Source organism: Monodelphis domestica, chromosome 4 (genome assembly GCF_027887165.1).
Source record: "Monodelphis domestica isolate mMonDom1 chromosome 4, mMonDom1.pri, whole genome shotgun sequence".
NCBI lineage: Eukaryota > Metazoa > Chordata > Mammalia > Didelphimorphia > Didelphidae > Monodelphis > Monodelphis domestica.
In genome coordinates this window covers 432,614,001-432,639,015 of record NC_077230.1, presented here as the reverse complement: position 1 = coordinate 432,639,015, position 25,015 = coordinate 432,614,001, and the positions used below count along the sequence as shown (strand labels likewise).

The following is a 25,015-nucleotide window of genomic DNA, read 5'->3' as shown; positions in this document are numbered from 1 at the left end:
GAGGAGAAACCCAGAAGAAAACCAACGATTCCTCGGTTGTTTCTACGGTTACAGGATTGGCAGTTTTGGTTTCAAAAGATTATTACAAAAGTGAATAACACGAAACTAGACTGTGAGTGATAATGTAGGGAGATGCCTGTGGAATCGCCTGTCAATCCAGGAGGGGGAGGGAAGGTGGGAGAGAACAAGGATCGTGGAACTGCGGGGAGAACATAGATTAAAAAAAAGAATATTGGAGCAATGGAGGATACTGAAGACCTTGAGGGAAGAACAGCAGCTTCAGGTCTGTGTTGTTGTCCAGGAAAGCCGAGCACAGAGATGGCCTGAGCACTGCGGCGCAGAGGCTCCTGTGACCCGAGTGGTGCAAAGGTGCTGCACCACTTGTCCATTCTCTTCTCTGACCTCGTCCTGGACTGATCAAAGCCTCCGACCCTGACCAAAGCCCTCTGCCACACCCGCAAACACCTGCCCGGCTCTGGGGACCCTGGGGGGGGGGGCTGGGGCACCTGCAGGTAACCACAGGTAAAGTTTGGCTCTTCAGCTCTGAGTGGGCCGTCTCTGACCCTCACAATGTCCTCCATGGAGGAACTGCAGGAACCCCCTAGGCGGGCACAGCCGGGGCTCACCCAGCTCAGGGGGCCGCCCAGTCCCTGACTGGCCTTCAGGAACCAGAAGAGCCCTTGGATGGCCCCTTCCTGCCAGGCCCCGCCTCCCCGGCTCCCCCACCCCAGGCCTGCTCTCCTGGGCCAGCCCAGCCCCCTCCCCTGGCGCCCCTGTGCCCAGCTCGGTGCCAGCCCTGCCAGGCTCTTCCTGCTGGGGCTGGGGAAGCCCAACGCTGTCACCCCCCGCATTCCCAGCACCCACCAGGGAGGCTCTCCTGTGGCCAGGGGGGAGGGGCTGTGAGCAGGGACCGTGGGGAGAAGCTCAGGGCTGCCCTGGGAGGACAGGACAAGGTGCTCCATGTGCTCAGCAGAGCCCGCCTGCCCCGCCCCTCCCCCACGCCTGGCTGGAGCCCTTCTCAGCAGCCCTTCCAGCCCGTTCCTCCGGCTCACCTGGGAGGGGGGCCTCGGGGTCCCGGGGGCCATTCCTCTGGCTGAGGCCTCTCTGCGGGGCCACCTTGGGGTGCTTCAGCGGGTGGCAGCCCCGAGGGGGAGACTTCCTCTGTGTGCGCCTGGGAGGGGGGGAGAGAGGGGGAGGGCTCAGGGGGGCACCAGGAGCCTCAGGCTGGGAAGGGCCTGGGACTGGCCAGGAAGACGCCTCTCACCGTCTCTGGAGGGGGAGCCGGGCATCGGGTGGGGGCTGGGGAGAGGGCTGGCACTTGTGCAGTGCCCAACACCGGGGCTTCTTCCACGGAATCGGGGGACGGGCCTCCCTTCTGCACCCCCCCCCCCCCCCGTCCCAGCCTCTCCCCTCTACTCTCTCCACCACCCCACCCCCACGCTGGCTCCCTGGGCTGCTCCTCCATTATGTTCTGTCCAGAACCTCCCCTGAGCGGAGGAGCCCACCCCACCCCCTGCTGCCTCCTGGATCCCGTGGGGGGGGGAGGGCAAAGCCCCGCCACGGCTCCTGGTGCAGACAGAGCCGCCCCATCTTGACCGGGCACTTCCGTGTTGTTCGTTTTCTGCAGTCCTTTCCAGTGAGGGACAGACTGGGAGACACACAGAGACAGCCCCTCCCCCACCACAAGCACTTACAAGTGGCTCCGGCCCCGCCTCTCTCAGCGAACATGCGGACACGCTACCCAAACTGAGTAACCCGGAACTGGTCCACCCGAGCAGTCCAGCTACCCAAGAGTTGGCGAGCAAAACGTCTCAGCTGATAAAGCAGGGAGCCAGGGCCGCGCCTGCGCATTGCCTCCCTCGCCCTCTCACCCAGCAAAGGTCCTAAAAGCACAGATGTGAGACTTCCAGGAGCTGAGGCAGCCCACTGCTGACTCCCAACATGCCTAGAAGCTGCCCCAGGGGGAGGAGCCAGACTAGGGAGAAGTCAGGAAACAGCATTCTGGGAAATGCAGTCTTCTATGGGGAGAGCAAGACATGCAAGGTATCCTGACACGGGCATTCTGGGAAATGGAGTTCTCCTGCCTGGGTCCCTGGGTCAAGCCTCCTGGTGGGGGAGGGGTCATATAGGAAATGTTCCTCAGCCCAGGGGGCTGCAGCCTTCTCCCCTCCCCCCATATCCCCTCCAGCCCTGCCCTGTTGCTGCTTCTTTCCACTGGAGGCTGCCTCAGGTCAGAGCCTGGCACACAGCAGGGGCCTAATAAGTGTCTATTGACTGATCAGGTAATGGATCCATCCTCTCCCAGGACCTGAGGAGGGGGTGCCAGGACCCCCCTTCTGACAGAAAAGGAAACTGAGGCACAGGGCAGCCGCTGACTCTCCAGGCCCAGCCCCCCCCCCTCCTACAGCTTCCCCTCCTCTAGGGATCTTTCTGCTGCTCCTGCTTTGGGGGACCCCGGGGGCTCCCCAACAGAAGCGCCAACCCTCTCCCCAGAGGAGGAATCAGGTGACTCAGGGGCTGCCCTCCTGGGCCTGGAACCCCCAAGATCTGGGCTCAAATCTGGCCTCAGACACGGCCCATCTGGGGAAGCCTGGCCAAGTTCCTTCCCAGCCTTTGCCTCAGTTTCCCCCATGTGATATCCAGACAAAAAGAACCTGAGCGAGGGCTGTGGGGAAGCTGGTCCAGAGAGGCTCTGGGGGGAAGCAGAGCTGCTCCCTCGGGCTCTCCTGGGCCTCTGGGCCGGCTGAGGAGGGTCTCCTTCAGCACCACCCCAGCCCAGAGGCCCAAAGACCCTCCAGAGGCCTGGGGGAGGCCCAGGAACCCCTCCTGCCCTGGAGGAGGCCACAGAAGGCAGCAGCAGCCACTGAGCCCAAGCTCGGAACCCTGATGGACAGAGGACAGTCTGGGGGTGTCTGTGTGTCTGTCTGCAGGGCTGCTGGGCTCAGGCTGGTCAGGCCTGTCTGATCCTCCCCTTTGGGGCTTTCTGGGCAGAGGCTGGGCGGCTTTGCCATGTCCTTTTGCAGCTCATTTGTCAGGGGAGGAAACTGAGGCAGACAGAGTAAAGTGACTTGTCCAGGGTCTCTCAGGGACTGCCGCAGAGCAGGAGGGGGTCTGGGGCCTTGTCGGCTCCCTGGGAGAGGAAAGGGGGTGTCTGGGAGGAAGAGGAAGCCGGAATAATGGGTCCATGAAGGGATGCAGACACAGGGAGGTGCAGGAGGGAAGCAGACTGGGCCAAGGCCTCTCTGATCAACGTCTGCCTCCGTGGGAAGGCCAGGAAAGGAGGCCGAAGTCTGCAGAGACCCCGTCCTGGGCCCAGAGAGGAGGCTGGGGGGACTGTCTTGAGGGGAGGAAGAGGAGCTTCTGGCTCCGGCTGCTCAGAACCCTGTTGTTCCTGCCCCCCTCTGATCTTGGGGGGACCGTCCGGCCTCTGCAGCCTCCTCCAGGAATGAGGGTGACCGAAGAGCAGCACGAAGGGGTCCACAGGCTCAGGCGAGCCTCTCGGGGCACAGATTCCTCCTGGGAACCCCACAGCCGCCCAGGATCCCCCTAAAGGGGTTCTGGAGGGACGCCGAGGGGCGGCTTCATTCGGTTTCCTTCTGGCCTCTGTTTGTGTCCATAGAAACGAGCCCACCCAGAGGGCCGGGTCTTGGGTGCGGATCTCAGCGGTCTTCCCCCCCCCACCGCCCCCCCTACTCTCCCCCCTTCCTGGCTCTGCCCCTCCCCCAACTCTCCCCTCAATCCTGGCTGGAGCCCGGCCCGCCTCGTCCCCAGCCGTGACCTCCCCGAGGGGCCCCGGGAAGAAAAAGGGCTTTTGGTGAGCCTCGAAGGCCCCGCTGGGGAGTCCCGAAGGGATGCCGCCATTGTGGAGCACTCAAAGGCCTCGGGGAGCCTCCAGAGCCTTCCCGGCGGCAGCATCCTGGAACCGGAACACCCAGAGGAAAAGGACGCCTTCCGGGACCAAGTGCTCCATTGCAGCTGGCGGGAGGCTCTGCCCCCACCACGTGACGAGCAGGAGGCATTCTGGGAAAGCGGCCCCGCGCCCGGCTTGGTGCAGAGTGAAGAGCGCAGAACCCGCACAACCTCCCACACGGCCTGACACCGTCCTGGGGGCACGAGGGCCACCGCAATGGCCCAAAGCGTCCCAAAGGCCTCGGGCTGGACAGGGCTGTCGCCTCTGAGAAGGGCTGGCGGAAGCGTCCCCCGTGACACTCACGTGCTTCCGGCCTCCACCACAAGGGGCGAATGTGGGAATATGTGGCTCAATAGCAGCTGTTTGGGGTGAAATGCAAAAAGCACTCAAGCAGTAAAAAGAGGCTGAAACGGAGAGAAAAGGGAAGAGACTGCAAAATGGGGCGAATCCTGCCGGTAAAGAGGAGAGGGAAGGAAGAGCACCATGGGGGGAAAGGGGAGGCCAGACGGGACTTAAACCTTATTCACTTTTGATCTCAGAAGGTTTTTAGCTGAGGGAGGACAGGGCTTGGGGGGAGAAATACGGGCAGGGGTCTGAGGCCCTGAGGATGGTCTGAGGAAAAGGATGACCTGAGAACCTAAAGGGGGAAGGCCAAAAGGGCCTTTTAACACAGGGAGGACCCTCCCAGAGGACTAGACCCACTGAGGCCCAAAACCCTCTTCTGCTTCTCATGTGGTCCACCTTTCAAGGTAGCTCTTCCATGGACTCCTCTTCCAGGTAGCCCCTCTGGCTGGAGGTAAAAGCTGTCAGCTCAAGTCACCATCTCCCAGAAACTCAGTGCTGGGCTTGCAGGTCCAAGGTAGGTCAGAGCCAGGAGATCAGAGAGGTAAGATGGCTTCCCTGTCTTCTAATTGACTAGACTTCTAAGAGCTAGAAGTGGTCTTTCATGCCTCCTTTCTGCTGTTTTCTGCTTCCCTCAGTTCTCTAACTCCTACTCAGAAGTCTCCTGGTTATGGAGAATTCTCCTTGACTGAGCCAACCCAGATCTACCAGCTGCTGTTCCCCGCTATCTTTGTGCCACACTCTTCTCAGTCTCTTTCCTCCTTTAACTCTGAGAAGTATAATCACACCTTTTGCAGGGATCTATCTCCCCAACCCTTACCATTGGGGCTATTCTGTGGTGTGAAAAGAAAAATCCTCTGTTCCTGTCTTGGCTCTCATTAAAGAGGCAAAACTCAAGAAGAGAAAGTTCAGAAGGGGATGATCAACTCCCCAAGGAAGCAGGTATTGGTGGGATGGCTGCAGGGCTCCCCATGATTCAAAGGGAGTCCTGCTTATATAGACGGGACTAAGCTTCTTTTATATGAGGGCAAAGGGACTTTGACTGGATCACCCTCTCCTCAGAGGCAGGATGAGAGCTGCCTCAGGTCCTCCCTAAATGTTTTCATTGGCCCAGGTTTCACAGGAGTAAGAGAGCTTGCATGGCAGCTGGGGCCATAACTTCATGGGGAGGAGCTGACATTATGGCCTGCCCATAGCCCTCCCCTGCAGGACCACCCTCGGAAGTGTGAAGATTGGATTTAGCCATCTCCTGATTGTAACAATGAAGATACTTAGCTCTTCCTTTATTGGGAAGCTAGAATTGTAAGCTACAATCTATTTTTAGATTTTAACCACAAAAAGGTGTTAAGTAACTACAAAAGGTGAATTTAACAAAAGAGGATTTAAGTAACCTAAAAATATGTAATCTAACCAGAGAAGGTGAGAACTAAAGAATGGGCAGTCCTGGAGAAAAGCGTCTGCTGTGATTGGTAGATGTGAAATTTAGGGGAGGTGACACAAGAGAAAAAGATCTTTAAAAAGAGGACCAAAAGGCAGAATCATTTGATTCGGATTCAGACAGTCAGTCACCAGACTTGGTGCCATCTTTCCCTTTTCTCCTCTCTCCTCTCCCTCTCCCTTTCGTACTCCCATTGTGATTAAACCACCACAAACTCCGTTCTGACTTGAGTGTTTCGTTTTTAGGAATTTCGTAAGTAAATTCCTTGGCGGCCATGAATTAATATTATATCAATCTTTAAAGGTGATATTTTCACCATTACAGTATACAATATCTGCATAATTGCAATACACAAAATTCACACTGATATAAATTTCTGTGGAAAATTCAAACAAATAAAGAAATTTCTTCTCTGCATGAATTTGCACAGAAATAAAAAAATGTATCATATTTGTACATATGCAAATCTATATAGATACAACTTATGTACATATGTGAATACTAACGTACTAATCAACTAACTATATTAGAATAATTTATTAATGTTCTAATGACTAACAATAGGGACAGTTTAGAGAAAATGTGTTCAAAGTCTTAGGGAAGTAGGGACAGACATATACTTAAGTATGGAAGTTAGATTGCATTATGATTTTAGGTTAGCAATTGTTAGTGCTAAAATTTTTATTTAGTGAATTTGTAGACATTAGGAGAGAAGACAGTTACATGTTCAAAATACTGTTGGAATTGTGTAAAATGGTTACATGATTTGTTATTATGTTCAAAACTAGGTTCATGTAAATCCTTTCCTTACCTAAATCCGTTTCCGATACCCAAACTTAGCACAGAACTGCATAGACAGAATAGCTAAGCGAAGATTAGGGTTTGTTGCTTTGGGAGGGTAGAGGAATATTTAACAGAGTAAAGGCTTAAAAATGAGATAGCTGGAAATGTAATATATCTATGTACCAGGTAAGGACCATTAGCATAAGATGCTGGTGCCATCTTCTTCCAAAGCCTAAAAGGGAGGATATTGTGCAAGTGAGAAATTGAGAATGGTTTGTAGCAGGAGCTTGGAATAGCTGGGACTGATGACCTGTCATTCAAATGAGCATTCCGATTTGGAATGTGACCAGGAAAGAGCAGTTGGAGGAGACCAACCAAAGGCTTGACCCTCTTGGCTTGAAAGAGGGAAGAAGTTGGTTCTCTCTGGGTTTTTGGAGACGGAAGCCTGAAGGTGGTCTTTGGTTTTGAAGACAGAAGAAAGAAGGACAAAAGTCCAGCTCTCTCTCCGATTTGCTTTATTGTGCTAGTGACTGATCTTCCTGACCTATCAGCCATTTCTCCCAATTGAACTATATTACACCATCCTTCAACCTAGGATTCAGCTTAGTATTAGGGAAACCCCAAAATCCTCTTTCTTTCCATTCCTTATCATTCCCAGTCTTCCCCAATAAACCCCTTGCTTAAGATAAAGAAGAGAAAGAGTATTTCATCTGAGACATCATAAACCTCACCCTGAGTTGATTTAGAGAAACCAGAAGGAGAATCAATAAGAAGAAGAGGGAAGAAGAAGGAAGGGGGAAGGAAGAAGAAGGGAGGAGGAAGGGAGGGAAGGAGAAAGAAAGGAAGGAAGGAAGGAAAGAGAGAAAGAAAAGATAACAGCCTGATCTTTAGTTATCAATTACCAATCAAAATAGTCCCTTATTACAATTTGGTTATGAAGTTTTATGTCCTAATACATGGTCAATTTTTGTGCATGCACCATCCCTATTCAATTTTCTCTGGATATCTATTAAATCTATCTTTTCTGAAATTTCATTCACTTCCTTTACTTTATTCTTATTTATTTTTTTGGTTAGATTTATCTGGTTCTAATAGGGGAAAGTTGAGGTCTTTCACTAATATAGTTTTACTGCCCCTTTCCTCCTTAAGCTCCTTTAGTTTCTCATTTTAAAATCTGGAGGCTTTATCTTTTGGTGCATATATGTTAAGTATGGTTATTACTTCATTTTCTATATTACCTTTTATTAAGATATAATGACCTTCCTCATCTCTTTTAATTGAATCTATTTTCGCTTAAGCTTTGTCTGAGATCATAATTGCTACTCCTGCTTTTTTTTTTAATATATTTTTCCATGGTTACATCATTCATGTTCTCTTCCTCCTCTCTTCCCTCACCCCTCCTGGAGCTGGCAACCAATTCCACTGGTGTTATACATTTACTATCACTTGATACCTATTTCCATAGTATAACTTTTTGTAATTAATAAAGTAATCTTTTAAAACCAAAATCCCAAATCATATACCCATATAAACAAGTGGTAAATCATATGGTATTTTTTTTTGGCTACTCCCACAGTTCTTTCTCTTGATGCGGAGAGTGTTCTTTCTCATAAATTCTTTGAGATTGTCCTGGATCATTTCATTGCTACTAGTAATAAAATTACTTAAAAGTCCAACTTTATTTCAATTTTTGTGTACAGTGTTCTCCTGGTCTGGTCATTGCAATCTGCATCAGTTCATGGAGGTCTTTCCAATTCGTATAGAAATGAAGCAGTTCATCATTCCTTACAGCACAATAGTATTCCAGAGTAGTTAGTTTCTCTTTCTAACTCTTGCTTCTGAATTACTGCTCCTTTTTTAATCTCAGTTGAAACCCAATAAATTCTGCTCCAGCCCCTTATCTTTACTCTGTTTGTGTCTATCTGTCTCATATCATATCATAGGATTCTCGCTTTTAATTCACTTCACTACCTGCTTCTGTTTTTTGGGTAAATTCACCCCATTTATTTTCAGTTATGATTACCATCTGTGTATTTCCCTCCAACTTGTTTTCCTCTTTTAATCCCATACTTCCTCCTTTCACTCTGTCCCCCCACACCAGTGTAATGGATGGGATACCTAACTGAGGCACAGCTGCCAAAACAGTTGCCATGGTCAGCAGGAACAGAATCAGAGTCCCAGTATTCTCCTATGTACTCTGGAAGTTTGCTTGGTCCTCCCATGATCCCAGTTTGGTCCCTTTGAAGTGGTAGCAAGTGGAACAGTTGAAAACAAAACTACACAAATGACATGCTCTGGAGTCTGCTGGGTCAATTCAAGGGAATAGGATCAGCTTCTCTGGAGTGAGCTAAACAGTGAATGACTGTGAGGGTCTCGGGAAGGATGGCAGTGCTCAGGAATCTCAAAAGAACAGACAGACAGGAACATTTTCCAAACCAGTATTTTATACTGACCAAGAACATCATCTGATATGTCATCATGGAAGTATTATTGGTGTATTGATATTGTATCCTATGTATTCATTTACCAGACTCATGACCATGTTACTTATTGATTATTGTATTGCCAAATCTTCAGTCCAAAGGACAAAAAGAATTCCTGAGCAGGACATTATTGGCCACAGGGTCCTGGCTCACACCTTGTTAGACCACATTCCTTTCCAAGTCACATGTTGAACTAGCCTCCTCCTCTCTGATCATGTGATTGTCAATTCAACCAATGTTAAAATCTATGCCATGTCACATATTCATTAGTTACTTCCCTCTCCACATTCCTAAACTCTCCAATAAAAGTTCGGGGACATGTGCAAGCTGGTCTCTTTTCTATTGAGAAGCATCACTGGAGCATGCTACATCCCTCATGTTTTAACTCCTTGTCTCTGAGTCTTTATTCCTTTGTCTCTCTCTTTCTCTCCTTTATCTATATTCCCTCAGTTTCCAATCTCCTTCTCAGGTGTCCACCCACAAGAATTTCAAGATGTAACTATAGGAGGTTACATGATGCCTCAGATTCTAGTTCGGCCTGGCTGGAGAGTAAAAACTGCCCTAAATGTATCTTTTTACTTCCTTTTTATTTCCAGTTTGAGAACAGGCAGTTGAAAAATTTCTCCACCTCTTCATCACACAGATAGCCTCTCACAGCCAGCACAACTGAGTTCTATTTTATTTTATTTTATTTATTTAAAACCCTTACCTTCCACCTTGGAGTCAATACTTTGTATTGGCTCTAAGGCAGAAGAGTGGTAAGGGCTAGGCAATGGGGGTCAAGTGACTTGCCCAGGGTCACACAGCTGGGAAGTGTCTGAGGTCAGATTTGAACCTAGGACCTCCCATCTCTAGGCCTGACTCTTCATCCACTGAGCTACCCAGCTGCCCCCACAACTGAGTTTTAAAAGGAGAAACAGAAAGTACTCATCTGGATCCTGACAAAGGGGTCATAAAACAATCAGACAAGGGGTAGTAATAGGACTGGAACAATATGGAAGAATTTTTCCTAAAGAGTATCTTGAAATCATATTCCCCTTTGTGGGGAGAAGAGACTAGAACAGTGAAGGGCAACCTTTTGAGCTTGGTTCGCCAAAAAAAAAAAAAAAACAAGCAAAACTTGGGTGTCACTTTGAGAAAAAACCCATAATTTTATGATATTTATAGTTTAAATAACAAAAATGTATCATTATAATATATAACTGTATTTAATAAACCAAAAACTAATTATTTAACTTACCTTCTTAGTGACTTCTTTGTTCATCTGTCCACTGGTTTCTTTTGTTGATATTGATATTATTTCATTTGTGTGGGGTGCTGTGAACTAAGATAAGTGAAGGGGAAGGGGAATTCTTTAACTAACCTGCCTATTAGTGACTTTTTTGTTGCTGAATGTCATTGGCTAAATCTTCAATTGAAGGTTTGAACTTGAAGTCCAAGCAAGTGCTACTAACTTCTTCTGTCAATCTGTTTCTTTTGTTGGTTTTGATGTTATTTAGCACTGAGAATAAGGTCTCACAAAAGTATGTAGAGGGAAAAATTGGGAGTAAAGCCATTGCTATATTTTTCAGAGTGCTAAAAGTGTCTGGTAATTGGTTCCAGGCACTCCTCCATTGCAAGTGGGCCAGAGCCTCTCACCCTGTCTTCTGCAGTCCTGGCCCTGCCCCTCTTCTCTCCTCCCCAGCTGGCTGGCCCAGGTGCACTGAGAGAGCACTTAAGTTACATCAGACAACAACCTCAAAGTGCAAAAAAGAGAATTTCAATAGAAGCTGGAGTGCAGTGGCAGGTATTGAAAGAGCTTCAGAATGGAGCCTCACAGACAACAGTGAGTGAGTATACAATTGTTTTCTCAATGAAAAGAGAACAGGAAGATCTGAGGAATTTTCAGAGCAGTTTCTATAAAAAGATTTCGTCTTTAGACAGCCTTGAAACGAAGAATGATTTCAGTCTGGATTTCTCAGCACATTTTTAAAGATCAAACAAGATTTTAACAAGGGATCGTTTTGCGTATCATTCCAAAAACTGTCTCCAGCCTCAATTCACCTTTCCCAAACCATTAATGAGGTTGAATAACCTCAGAACCCTTTAAGTCCTGTGGTTAGTTCTATGTTGAGAGATTCCGTAGTTCAGTTAACCTTTCATCATTAGCTTATCAGGATCTGCTGAATGACCAAATCTAAGATCGTTAAAGAACATGAGATTATTGAAGCTGATATAACAGACAAGAGATCTGAGAACAAATTCTGCATTATTGGCAACAGAGTGGATTTTAGGGTTATTGTGGGAACAAATACTTTGAGCATCGTGTCTGTAAATTCACAGAGGGATGTTTTGCCAACGCTGAATGATGATGCCCAAACTAAGAACCTGAAAGTTTTCAAGGTTTTGACATTCCAAACATGAGGGGCAGACCTGAACATAGAGATTTAACATTTTCAGAGCAGTTGACTCTCCTCACTTACAATTTAGCCATTCACTCGGGCTTTCCAAAAGGACATAATTTAGAAATTTTCAGTTGAGAATGTAAAAGTGTTTCTTTTGTCAACATAGAAATCTAGAGCTCCCCAGTTTATTTAGTTTGAGGGTAGAAACCCCAGGTTTGGACCTTGTCACAGGAGTCTCCCCCTGAGGGAAGGTCCCTCTTCACCAGACAGTGAACTTCCTGGTAGTTTGGGTGGGAGCAGGGAATCCCATCCAATATTGAACATCCCTTTTGTCCCAATGGTTTCTCCCCCTAGTCTAAGGTCCATGACCAAGGTGGCCCAGCCCTGGGATTGGTCTTTCCCTTTTGTGTCCATTGTAGGGCATCAGCCCCTCCGTGTTATTCCTGTCTAGAACTCCTCATTTTCCTTTCTTACCATTGTAAAGTCAATCAACTGTCCCCCTCACTCTAAGCCCTCGGGTCATCTAGAGTGATATATAGGTTCCCCAAATTCTTTTGTTCCTCGGAGTCCATCCTGAGTCGGTGGCACTCCCAGGGGCTGGTGACCAGGGTGTCTAGTCTCTGCAGTCTTGGGAAGCAGCTCTGTCGTCGTATTAGTAGCGCTGACCCCTTTTCCCTTGATTAAAGAGTGATTTTGACTATTTAATAGTTCTGTGGTTTTTCTAGTTGACATTAATGGAGGCCCCAGCGAGACCCGAAGTCCCCGTGGCCTGAGCCCTCCAGCTAATGAGGACCCCAGACTTGAGGTACCTCACACAACCCATTTGGGGTTGGGTCAGGAGTCCGGTTGGCAGGGCCAGGGAAGCGGCTCTCTCGGAGGTAAGACTCGCATCTCGTGTTTGGGGGTAACTCGCTCTTTAATGAAGGGATCCTTAGTCAAATTTGTCCATAGTCATTGGACATGGGTAACAGCTTGTCTGTTGTCCCAAAATTTGGTGGGGGCGGTCAGTAGCCCAAAGAACCACCTAGAAGTATGGCCATAAGTTACAGGGCTTCGAAGTGTGGACGTGATGCAAGCAAGTAATTGGATAAATAGCAAACAGTGACAAAGGCCAATCCGAAGGTAAGCTGGCCAAGGTGGGGTTCATTTAATGAGGAAAAGATACTGTTTCTATAGTCTGTTTTAAGCAAAGCAGGTCGAGAGATTGAAGAAGAGGAAAGAGCAGTCTTCAACCAAAGGCTCGAGGAAGGCGCCTGAAGAAAAACCAGGTCAGAAGGGTCCATAGACCAGGAGAAGGGTAAGAACCAGAGAGGTGAAGGCCAGGAGAGCCGGTCAGAGGCGTGAAAGGTTGGCTGGAAGCTTTGAGTGGAGTGTGAGAGCCCCAGGGTTCAATTGAGAGTCTGAGTAACAGCTTTAAGTTGAGTAAAAGAGAGAAAGTTTCTTCATGAATTGAGATACAATGGCTCGAGGTTTAAATGGTTACAAAAAAAACGCTCATAGAAGCTTAAGAACTTAAGTTCTGGATTTCTTCTCAAATTTTCTGTGGGCTTTTGCTTGTATTGTAAGTCTAATGGATTCCTTAGGCGAGACTTCGCTAATAATCAAGTGCTGGTGATTTAAATGTTAGCCAATACTGTCTGTAAGTGGTGTTAATGGATTCCTCCCAAAGCTGAAGAGGCGAGAGCGGAGCTGGCGATCCAGCAGGAGGCAAAAGGAGGTCCGGAAATTCTCAACTTGAAGGTCTCCTTTTTCTTCCCAAAGTTTGGGTCTTGTTAATGGGTGAAATGGTGTGTATCAAGCGCAGTTCATATTGGCAACAAGGTGCGTTGTATTCTAGGTGTATTCACTCGGGTATTTGAGGGCTCTAATTTCACTTTTTTTTCCAAGCTGTTCATTGTTTTCCAATAGCAACGTGTGGGTGAGTCCTGGAGTGAAGAAAGTTCCTTTTAGGATGGTCAACTGCAGACCTGACCAGTCACTAGATTGGTGTCAATGACGAGAAATAGTGGGGAAAAGGCAGCGCTTTAAATGGAAGGAAACCCCAAACATTTTAGACTGACCCAACAAATTTCCTCTTAGGAGCGGCTTTAGCCTTAGGCCAAAGTGGTTTGAGGCAAGGCTAAGAGAGGCTAAATTGGAGCCAAAAAATAATAATAATGATAATAGAAAAGGGAAAGGAATTGTAAAGGTATTCAGTTAAAGGTAATTTAAGCTTTCTTAGTAATCCTAAATTTTGTGTTTGGAAAAACATGTTACTGGTTTTCGATTCTGAAAAAGCAAAAGGATCCTAAACTGTAAACTGATCTTTGAGTTTTTAAGGTCAATTTCCAGAGTGCAACCATTACAATAGATTTTGGTTTTAAAAGAGCAGCGATTACTGAGAACTCATTTTACTTTTAAAGTGGAGAGAGCGAATGGTTTTGTGATCATTATTACTGATGATCATTGGCACAGGATGGCTAATAGAGAAGGGAATTTCTCACCTGGGAAACTCCAGAATTTCTAGGAATGTATTTGCCACCCCAGTTCTGGAGTGGTTTAAACCTATTAAAGTTTTATTTCAAGACATTTCTTAGGAGCCAAAAGCCTGGACAAGATTTTCCTGCAGCCTCGAATCCGAAGGATTCTCAGAGAGGACATCTCTGAGAAATCCAAAGGGAGCCCCAAGATATCGGATCCGGATAAGTCTTGTTTCTCATCATTTTCATTGACTAGAAATGTTTCTGTAGCAGACATAAAAGTGGCCATTTGATCTCCCCGAGCAAAGTCCCTTTAAGTAGAGAACCGAGAAAGGACAGAGCCAGTCCCCAGACTGAGCTGAAGTAGGAAAAGTCTAAATAGGAGCATTTTACCCGACTAAGGTTTGAAAGAACATCTGCTCACTGGAGAAGTTGCAGCAGAGATGCCAGAGCGCTAGTTTGTCTCCAAGTAGCATCAGAAGAAGTTGGGAAGAATGACGGAGTCTAGAAAGAATTGTTAGTGATACGAGATAAATTTATTTTAAATCTGGACCCTGGTTAGGGTCAAGTAGCTAAAAGGAATGAAATCAATTCCAAAATCCCTCGCATCTCAACCTCCCCAAAGGGGGGGGGGTGTGAGTTGAGTGTATAAGGTTTTAAATTTAGGAAAATTGGATTTTTAATAGTGAGAATTTTTCTGCTTTTCTATTTCCACAGTTTGTAGGATTCACATGTAGGTAAAGTGAGGCAATCTTTCTGATGAAGCATGTCAATGACATGATTTTATAATCTGTGTGGAAAAGACATTATTAAAAATAATAAGATGAAATGGCAGATTCCGGGTCAGCAGCGTGGATCATCCTGGTAGTGAGTAAGCACACGGGGAGTCGGTCCAGGCCTGTTAAAGAGTGTGTTTATGGATTTCTCTGAAGTTTTCTCTTGCAGCAGCGAGGAAGCTGACGGATACCAAAGGAGGAGCCTGCCAGAGGACAGAAGTCAGAGAGGAGGCTGAAGGCATCATCAGGACCCACCAGAAGGGAAAGACTTCAGACTTTGGGAAATGGGGTCCTGCTTGATGGTTAGTTACTCTTGGCCAAAGGCAGACGGCCTGCCTTTCGGGCTCAGGTGGCCTTGGGGAACGCCCCCAAAGGCCAACGACCAATACCTGCGTCCCTAGACTTTCCCACCAGTAGGGGATGGAGTCCAATCCCATAGAGCATTGCTCATTTGTCCATAGGCTTGGTCAGCGACTTTTGGTCTTGACCAAAAGGGGGGGGTGTCCACTTGGAAATCTAGAGCTCCCCAGTTTATTTAGTTTGAGGGTAGAAACCCCAGGGTTGGACTTTGTCCCAGGAGAGTCTCCCCCTGAGGGAAGGTCCCTCTTCACCAGACCGTGGACTTCCTGGTAGTTTGGGTGGGAGCAGGGAATCCCATCCAATATTGAGCATCCCTTTGGTCCCAATGGTTTCTTCCCCTAGGCTAAGGTCCATGACCAAGGTGGCCCAGCCCTGGGATTGGTCTTTCCCTTTTGTGTCCATTGTAGGGCATCAGCCCCTCCGTGTTATTCCTGTCTAGAACTCCTCATTTTTCTTTCTCACCATTGTAAAGTCAATCAACTTCCCCTCTAATCCTAAACCCCCCAGGCCATCTAGAGTGGCATAGAGGCTCCCCAAGTTCTTTTGTTCCCCGGAGTCCATCCTGAGTCGGTGGCACTCCCAGGGGCTGGTGACCAGGGCGTCCAGTCTCTGCAGTCTTGGGAAGCAGCGCTGACCCCTTTTCCCTTGATTAAAGAGTGATTTGGGCTATTTAATAGTTCTGCGTTTTTTCTAGTTGACACTTTCATGGTCTTGGATTCTAATTACTTCAATCTCTTTCTTTTGTCTTCTTTCCATATCCGTGTGACCAGAGGGAAATAACCGCAAAATTGATAGATGCGCATATTTGACCAATGATAGAAGTTTTACTCTTGGAGATGTCCTCTCTCCAGCAGCTGACCAGATTGAGGGGAGAAGCGTGAGCTTGAAGCCATCGCTAATAGGAATGGAAACAGACAGTGGAAAGAGTTAACACTGGAGTAGAGACTCTCTCTTAGTTGCTACAAGGCGAATTACATTTCCTTTTCTTTTCTGATTATTTTCCTGCAGGAAGGCTAATCCTTTGAAGGCATTACTAGTGTCTGTGTGTCAAATTCTCCAGAGCAGTCCCTGTAGCGCCGATTGTTTCACGGGGCCGAAGAGTGAAATACTCCCTTTCTTCACACGTTTGCCATATTTTCATTCACCAAGTTTTAACGTTTGTCAGGCCAGCCTGACAAGGAAACCTGCCTGACACCCATGCTCAGAGCAGATTCCCAAGGAGGCTGTCAGGCGGAAGAGAGCGAAGCGAGGCCCAAAGGAGAGGGCGGCCAGCAGAAGCAGGGTGCAGGGAGGGGTCCTCCCTCAGACCTACCTGCACATGCAGAGCTGGCTTCCAGAAGCCAGAGACAATTCGGCCCCAACGGAGGAAGCAATCACACCCAGGGCAGGACCTCAGGATCCTGTCAACCTCTCCTCCCCAGACCCTGCCCTCCAATGGGGGAATGTCCTAGCCCTCAGAATGACCCTCCTCCCCCTCTGGTCTCCAAACTGGTCCCCAGGGCTAGAATCCCATCTGGGCCACATCCATCAGCCAGTCATCTCTGAGAGCTCCCTAGCTACAGTGTAAGAATTTAGATTTAGGTTTTATGCTAAGTAGGAGAATTCTAAAGTAATGTTGTGGTCGCCATTTAAAAATATGACAGCTTAAGTCAAAATGACTTTTAGCAGCTTTATTTACAAAGAGGTGCAAAGAGTGAAAGTGGAGAGACACAAAGTACTGCCTAGCTACAAAATATCCCAAGTTTAATACCTAATATCTGTAGACCACAAATGGGAATCCAAAAGCAAATCTCACGGGAATCCAAAGTCCTAATTAGGAAGCCCAAATCGGAAGAGCCAGGAGATGCTGAAGACTCCTCAGAGAACCTTTATTGCACAACTAAGTAAGACTGCCAAGAATCTCACCAGAACTCACGCTGAAGGGAGTGTCCCACCGAAGCACCCACAAACAGAGAGGGTCTCCTCAGCATAGAACCAAGGACGGAATCACTGCACTCAGCACCTCAAGCCAACACAGGATCCAGGGAAAGAGTCTCCTCCTCCAGTCCAGCTCACCAAAGCAGAGAGCGTCCCTAAATCCTCCGGCTGGCCTTTGTAAAGGACTTTTCTCCACTTTCTCACCTCCTATTGCTCCCCACTTTATGGGAACCAATGTCAGTCTTTCAATTTGCCTAGCACCGCCCAAGGAAGGGACAGTGACCTGTGGAGGTGTGAGCTTACTCTAGCAAGTGACTTGCAAACTCTCTTACTTAGTGTCTAGTAGGGGTACTTAAAGTTCTTGATTTGTTTAGCTAAAAATAGACTAGGGGAAAGTTAGTCCTAACTTCCCACCATTGCCCAACCTCTCTCTCTCCCTAACCTTGTTCTCCAGTGTGGATTCTCTTATGCTTATTTGGACTGGAGTTCCATGGAAAGCCTTTCCAGAATTTTTACATCCATAGTGTATCTCTCCAGTGTAGACTCTCCAATGTGCTGCAAGACAGCCCCTCTATGTGAAAGCCTTTCCACATTCTTTGCATCCTTTTAGAGAGAGAGAGACAAAGGAATAAACACTCTCAGTGTTTATTCAATCTCTCTTTTTTCCTCTGTCCATTCTCCCTCAGTTTCCAATCTCCTTCTCAGGTGTCCACCCACAAGAATATTAATATGTAACTACAGGAGGTTACATGATGGCGCTCAACGTGGTATAAATCACCTGAGGAGACATATTGGGGTTCAAGATTGGAGAGAGATCAGCAGACCTGCACTTGGCCAGTGAGGTGAGTTGCTGTTCCATCCTGGAATATGGGTCAAAAACCTGTCTTCTCATACTGTGAAGTCTTTAAAACTAGGAATTAAGATCTCAGAAGTTTAGCTCCAGGCATTACTTAAAGTTACCTTGAAATGTTGTCCTAACTTTCCAGAACACGAAGTATTTACTAAACAAGAGTGGAATTTAATAGGGCAAGCTATGAAACAAAGTAAAAAAAAAAGACAGAATATTACCAGCAATTGGGATCACATGGAATCTAGTCTGAATCCTGCACAACATGTGGAGAGTTGAACTGCTTCTCAGTTTCCACCCCCACCTTTCATTAATTTTCCTAACACTTACCTATCACTGTTGCTCTTTCAACTTTTATGGCTTTAACTGACTCTATCAATCCATTCCCTACCCTCTTACTTGAGGCTGCTGCAGAAGCTCACCTTAGGAGGATTCTCTTTGTCCTTCCTTCCCCAACTCCTTCTGAATTTCAACCTTCACCTCCACGAAAACCTAATGCGGGATTACAAGCATCCTAACTCTAGAAAAGAAAGCCGGTCAACAGCTTCTCCAACAGAAATTAGAAATAATTCTGAGAATGCAGAAGTCAATTTAGAACAGCCCAATAATGTTGCATTCCTGACTCCTAAAGAGATCAAAAGAGATCATTACCTAGGAGCTGCTGGACAAGATAAGCCAGCAATCTCTGGCCAGATCATTGGTATCAATTGAATCTAAGCTTATGGCAGAAGATTCCTTAAGTTGAAACTGCTATTTCAAAAGTTATGCAAGGAACAAGCTAGAAAAAACATGGCAATCCATGTGCCCATTCCCTATGATGAATTAACTGGCCCAGGGAAATTTAGAAGTATTACTAGGTGATTGTTATATTCAGAAGAAACCTTTAGTCACATTGGGCTAGCTGCTAAAAGAGCATGACAAATCGTAACGAAACACCGTAATGCTGCAGAGTTCTTGGAGGAGACGATTCCTCACAAAAGGGCTATAAGAACATGCCAAGACATAAAAACTTTAGTCCACAAGAATCCAATGGCAGCTCAATTAAAAAAAAAAAAGAACACGTGTTTGCTTTGCCTGCTGCAAAGCCGGTCATTTTAAATGATCATGTCCCAAATTAAAGCCGAGATTGTCTCCTGAATTTTTCAAAGAATGTCCCACAGCACATCATTGGGTCACGCCACGTCTGCTGAGAACACAGGCCTAAACAAAATGCAAACACTGGCAGAATAATCCTGAGCCCCTTTAAAATTCAGGACACCAAAGAAAAGGCTCGTGATCCCAAAAAAGTTAAAACAGGCAGAAATTTTGCTCTCAAGCACTTTGCCAGAGCAACAGGCTTTCTTTTTCAGCAAAGCTCAGTGCTGGATTTTAGCATATCAAAACGGGATCTGGGAGACTCCTATAAATTTATTTAACAGTTCCAGAGAATCCAGCACTATTGTTTAAAAGCAAAAGTATCATTCCTCAGAATTTACAAACTTTAAGCACTGTAAGGGAGAAATACAAATCACAAATAAAGCTTTTCACATTTTTGTGATTTGTAATAAAAAAAGGTAAACACCTGATTCTTTTGTTTTTAAACAGATCTTTGCTAAAAGATGGAGTTACTGTGAAGTCAAATTTAAAATCAAACAGCGCAAATTCATATTGGACACGGCAAATTAAAAAGAAATGTCGGATTGCATTTCTTTCTATGGAAAGTAAAAAATGTCCTGATATTTTTCATATACCATAGTCTCTTTGGACAAGAGATATTTTATCTGTAATGAATTTTAGTCTAATTTTAGGTTAAGCACCACAGTGCAAATAGAATTTTTAAGGCTTTGAGTTAGATGTGAAGCTACATTGGCTGCTCCAGCCACGTGACTTGCTTCTAAACCTATTTGGGTCTTAAAAAGAAATTACTCCAGCAGATGGATAAATGAATCCTGCCACGTGGATGGCTTAACACCCTCACCTTGGGTTAAACGTTTTTAGCCCAAGTCCTGGAATCAGCCAACAGAAAAGTCAACGCTCAGTACAACTGTTGAGATGGCAAGCCTAAATTTCAAATATATCCAAATTGTAAATGTGCTGGGACCATTGTTTTTGAGCAGGACATCAGGTGACCCAGAATAGAAGCAAGTAGACATTGTTTAAAAAACCTGAATGAGGTTCAGAAACTTCATAGGAGGCACATTGACAAAGGCGAGCCAGTAGAGTCATTAGTTACTTTAAAAGAAAATGATGTACTCTGAGGCTAAGAAAGAAACGCGAAAACTTGATACAACTTTATCCAAAAGCAAATATTTACAATGAATCATTCTCAAATCGCGTTAGAGATAAGACACACTCGCGGATGCCTGGCAGCCGAGTGGACACATTATTGGAGGGATTCCAATTGTTAACCAATAGACAGAGTGGTTTACTAGTTGTTTCGAATGGGCAGAATTACTGCTTACTCGAATGACAAACGTTGGTCCTGATGCTGACGCGAGTCTAAGCCCCATGACAAGAAGACACGGTCAAACGTTACTTGTACCGTATCTCTTTTGGCCGTTGAGTTTTGCAAAGTTTGTAGGTAAAATTGACAATCATATTCCTGGTACCGAAATCTTGTAAATTACGAATTGACATCTAATTGTTTAAAGAGAATAACATCGTTGCACCTTGCTGCTAATGCTGGGAACACGTGGACTGCATCCAATCAGGAACAAGCAGCAGCTCCAGATCAGACAGTCAGGCAATGCTGAGGCAGGCACAGGATAGCTTTTTGCAGAAAGCAGAGTTGACGGCAGTTAGACGCGTGCTTAAGATCACAGCACAGACTTGTGAAATCATATGTGATTCATTGAATGCTGTTTATCTGGTTCTTGGTTTAAAAGATGAATATTAAACCAATGCAAGATCCAGAACTTGTTCTGTTATTTCACATCACAATGAATACTGTCTTGCAAAGTTGGAGTAAAAACTTTATCACACACCTTTACTCTGACATGAACCTCCCTTCACCTATGTCTGAGGGAATGTCAAAAGTAAAGGGCCTGACAGCCACTGCTTTTCAGGAAGCAGGTAATTCGCACTCACTACTCTGTCAGAATACCAGATCTATTGAACCTCAATATTCTATACAAGCAAGTGAAATGACTTGGCAGTGCAAATATAATGCCACTCCTTCACTTCAAGGAGGTAACTGCAGAATTCTAAGAACTGCACAATTTTGGCAAAGGGAGGCATTGCAATATGCTCCTGTTGTAAAAATTGAAAAATAATATGTGATTGGAGAGAATTACTCTCATGAGGTATGAGCTAAAGCTCAAAATGAAGAAGTATGCAAAGTTATTGCACATCTTTTAAATAATATTGCACATTTGGCCATTCCAAAATAGTTTTAAAAATTGGAATAACAATAATCCAAACAATAATCCAAAAAATTGGAATAATTCTACCAGCAATAGATGGGCTAAGTTGGACAAATCTTGGAACATCTCTCAAAAGTCTGGTGTTCCAGAAAATTCTTAAAAACAAGCCATTGGAGAAAGGGCTCAAAGGAATTTAAAAGCCCAAATCCAAAAAACAAAACAAGACAAAGGATATTTTCAGTCACTTTCTAACTGAATAAGACCAAAAAAGTCTTTCATTTGGGGTCAAGATTTTGCTTCTATTTTTGCAGATACCAGAAGTCCATGGAAGAAAACCAAAGGCATCCAGCATTTCCAAAGAAGGCCAGCCCAGAGAGAGGAGAAAGCAGATGTCTGTACAGCACCAACCACAGCACAACGCAGAGGCCAGACACCAGACAAAACAGCAGATGAACAAACAAGGCAAAACCACTGACTTAGGGACAGGTCTAATGCACTATCCACACAAATGTACTTTTACTGAGAGGCAGTTTACCTACACAAGACTATCATTAATTTGCTAATTCTATGCTAAAAGTATATGGGTATTTGTTGTAAGATCAATGCTTGTCATGTACCTGAATACTTCAAATGGTATTTGTACAATATGTAACTTGCAGTTATTTTATTGTAATTGTTCCATTTTACTCAAATTTGATTAAAAAAATTAGATCAATTGGAAATGTTTTAATAGTACATTGGATACTGTTGAATTGCAACAGAAATTGTTTGTATTGTCCAAAATATATGTATGATAATTATTTTAACTGGTTCATTCTATATTTGCAAAAAAACTATGCCTTTATGAGAATCAGACTTATTTAAAAACCAATTTAGTGGAAATTGCATTTAAGCTTTTAAATAAAAAAAGGGATGTAATGGTACTCCTAACCAGCAATCACTTCTCCATCCCAGAAGAGCTATACGCTACTCCTATGCAATAGCATTTCGAGTGTAATGATAAGGATTACACTGTAGAGTAGCCCTGGATTTTTTGGAGATTACCAGGAGATAAAGATTATCAGGGACCCAACAGGATGATAACATCAGGTGGAGGGTTTGCTTGTATTTCTACCAATAATGGAAACATCTGGACCCCCACCAAGCACATCACGCCATGCAGCTCAGGACCAGGAAGAGAAGCAGAAGAACAACGTAGATGACATCGATCACCAGCAGACCTGATGCACTCAAGACACACCAGACGAGATGCTCCCTGGGGACATGTTAAAGACCGACATTACACCTCTCTTGATTATACTCACTATCATTGCCCTGATGGACACTTGTCAGGCTGACATCTACTGGTCTATTACACCTACACCCCAATATTAAGAATGTCAACTTGGATGGACAAGCCCCCACTTGTCTACGTTCGTGACACCAAATGGCTGCCATACTCAATGTTAGCCAGAGGCATTGCCATGCACTCAGAAGGGACTGGCTACAATTATTCAGACCCTACTGTATACCCTTCATTTTGTATGTCTACACCATGTCCTGACACAAAGAATTCATTTTGTAGACCTTGTAAAATTCAAACTTGGGTTGTAAGAAGCGCTGCTGATAACAAGTATATGGGCATCGGTATGGCTCTCCTAGGCACAGGGGCTAGGATTGATCCACCACAACAGAGACCGAGTAGCCCTGACAACAGAAAATTGTGTTTGAATCGGGTAGAGTCACTGCACGGGGATTTACCATGGGCAGACAGATGGTCCTGGTCAAACTCCTAGAGAGGCGGAGATGTCAGGTAGAATAGACTTGGAGATTCTTACGTGGGGACCTCAGTCACGGAGACCGTCATCTACATCCGTGTATAGATTCTGTTCATGACAAATCCTAGATCGCTGTGAAGTACCAACCACCATTGGTGTCCTTACCTGTGAATCTTACCGACACGGGCATCTACTCCAACTGCCCATTTGGTCCACAGCATTTCCCATCATCGCGCATCGCTCCAGACGCTTTATATTGATTCAGTTATTGCTACAGTTGTGTTCGCTGACTACAAAACCAAGCTTTTATACAGGAGGTTGTGTCTAATTCATCTGAACGTTGATACACACAACAGTCTTGACCCGGCTTTTAAGGATGAATCAGAAACTTTGAAAGATGCTGTATTTTGGCTAGGAAAAGAGGGTGGAGCTTTGCACGCTAGAATTACTTCTCCGTTTCATTTCAACCAAACAGGATATTGTGTTACACCTTTCAAATATAGTAATGCTTCATATGAATGGCAATCCGTAGTACAGCACATTAAAGGAGCTTGGGGACGTCCCCAAAGCACGTTGGATAGTATACGTTGACAACAAGAAATGAATAAGTGCAACCAAATTGTATATGAGCAGGAAGCAGTAGAAACGGCTTCTAAATGGGAAGAAAGTTGGGCTTCTAGTAACCCTAAAATTGGCTTGGCAGAATTAATTTTACAAACATTGGCAACGCCACATTCTTGGTGGTTATATGGACTGGTTTATTGATACAGAAGCAGAGGTTTAAATAAGGCTTATATCAGAAACATGCGGCCAGAAGTTGCCATGCCACTTCATTCTCGTCATTCTTGTATCAGAATGTAATGTTTATGGGGATAGCGATGCTTTTAAAAATTCACATTAATTGTTTTATTCATGTTTTTGAAAAGCTTTTCATGGTGAAAACTTTTGTACACCTACCATATGAATCTTGGTCAACTTAAATTAGGAAAGTAGAAATCATTTTTGGATGGAAATCCTTGTATTACCCATTGGCTTAGCTAAAACGTTGCCACGTGAAATGGGAGCCACGAGCTTAAAATTTTGTATTAATTTTATTTTTATTTTCCCTGATTATTTTTTCAGACTATTTTCCCATATATTTTCTTTTAAGTACTAGAAGCACATTGAAAGCAGTATTAATATTATGATCCTGAAATATGAGTTAGCAATATCTATGAGCTTTACTCTATATGCTTACCCCAAAGCTTGAGACTGTAGGAACCTGCAAGAATTTGTTAAACGTCATGGGACTCATGTGAGTTACTGTGTCTGGTTGCAGAAGAAGGGATTGCCATGGAGGCCTTACACTTTGCGGCAAAGCATGGTGTCTAGAGAGGTCTATGAGCCATATGAGATGGATAAATGCTGCTTGCTAAGGTTGGAAGTAAAAGGACGCCATGTTTTGGCACCCTCCAACACAGGTCAGCTGCTACCAAAGGAATCAAATGTCTATGTGGCCAGCATCTTGGCTTCAATATCCCAAAGACGACGCATGATCAGACCAAGGGAAAGGAGGGAATGTCCTCTCCTCTCAAGCTATAGTCCCTCGCTTTAGATTTAAAGGTCTGGCACCTTCTTACAGTCCTGGCTGAAGATGGGCAAAAGGTTATATTAATCCACCTGTCCTACGGCACGATGGGACTGATCAGATTAATTCAGGATGACTAATGAGTTAAGGTCGTTTTTATTATTGGTCTTACATAAATCTTTTTAAATTCAATTTTGCTATTTGATTTGGAATTCACTTTTATTTATTTGTTATGCTGGCTATACTCATTGTTGTTGCTGTTTTGGTTTAGTTTATAATTTCTTTTTACCGTTATATAATCTCGTCTTAACTTTTAAACAAAAAGGGGGATATGTAGCATACCAGGTCTATTAGCATCTTGAAAGTATGATTGGTGTATTAATATTGTATCTTATGTGTTCATACGCCAGACTCATGGCCATGTTACTTATTGATTAGTGTATTTCCAAATCTTCATTCCAAAGGACAAAGGAATTCCTGAGCGGGACAACCCAGCTCCCACCTAGTCAGACCACATTCCATACCAAGTCACATGTTTGATTAACCTCCTCCTCTTTGATTCCATGATTGTCCATTGAGCCAATGGTAAAGCCTCTGCCATGTCACATGGTCATTAGCTACCTCCCACTCCACATTCTTAAACTCTCCAAC

General features: G+C 45.3%; 1 protein-coding gene and 1 long non-coding RNA gene across 9 annotated transcripts in view; one reads left to right on the top strand and one right to left on the bottom strand.

The window, feature by feature from the left end:
- LOC100618339 (zinc finger protein OZF-like) overlaps positions 1 to 3,656 on the bottom strand; it is a 49,055-nt gene extending 45,399 nt beyond the window's left edge. For 4 of the 8 annotated variants that reach the window (XR_008918188.1, XR_008918189.1, XR_008918193.1 and 1 more), the window contains exons 1-2: positions 1,695 to 3,649; positions 1,053 to 1,171 (exon numbers count right to left, since the gene is read on the bottom strand). Coding sequence is in view for 2 of the 8 variants with exons in the window: in XM_007492362.3 (XP_007492424.1) it covers positions 1,053 to 1,085 (33 nt within the window). In the remaining 6 variants the exon portion in view is untranslated. The other 4 variants (XR_008918190.1, XR_008918191.1, XM_016422684.2 and 1 more) reach the window with 4 other exon arrangements.
- Positions 3,657 to 3,722: 66 nt separating this feature from the next.
- On the top strand, positions 3,723 to 21,814 carry LOC130458822 (uncharacterized). Its single transcript, XR_008918197.1, has 4 exons — positions 3,723 to 4,365; positions 4,688 to 14,877; positions 15,706 to 17,694; positions 21,352 to 21,814. It is a non-coding gene; the product is annotated as an uncharacterized LOC130458822 (long non-coding RNA).
- The last annotated feature ends 3,201 nt before the right edge of the window (positions 21,815 to 25,015 follow it).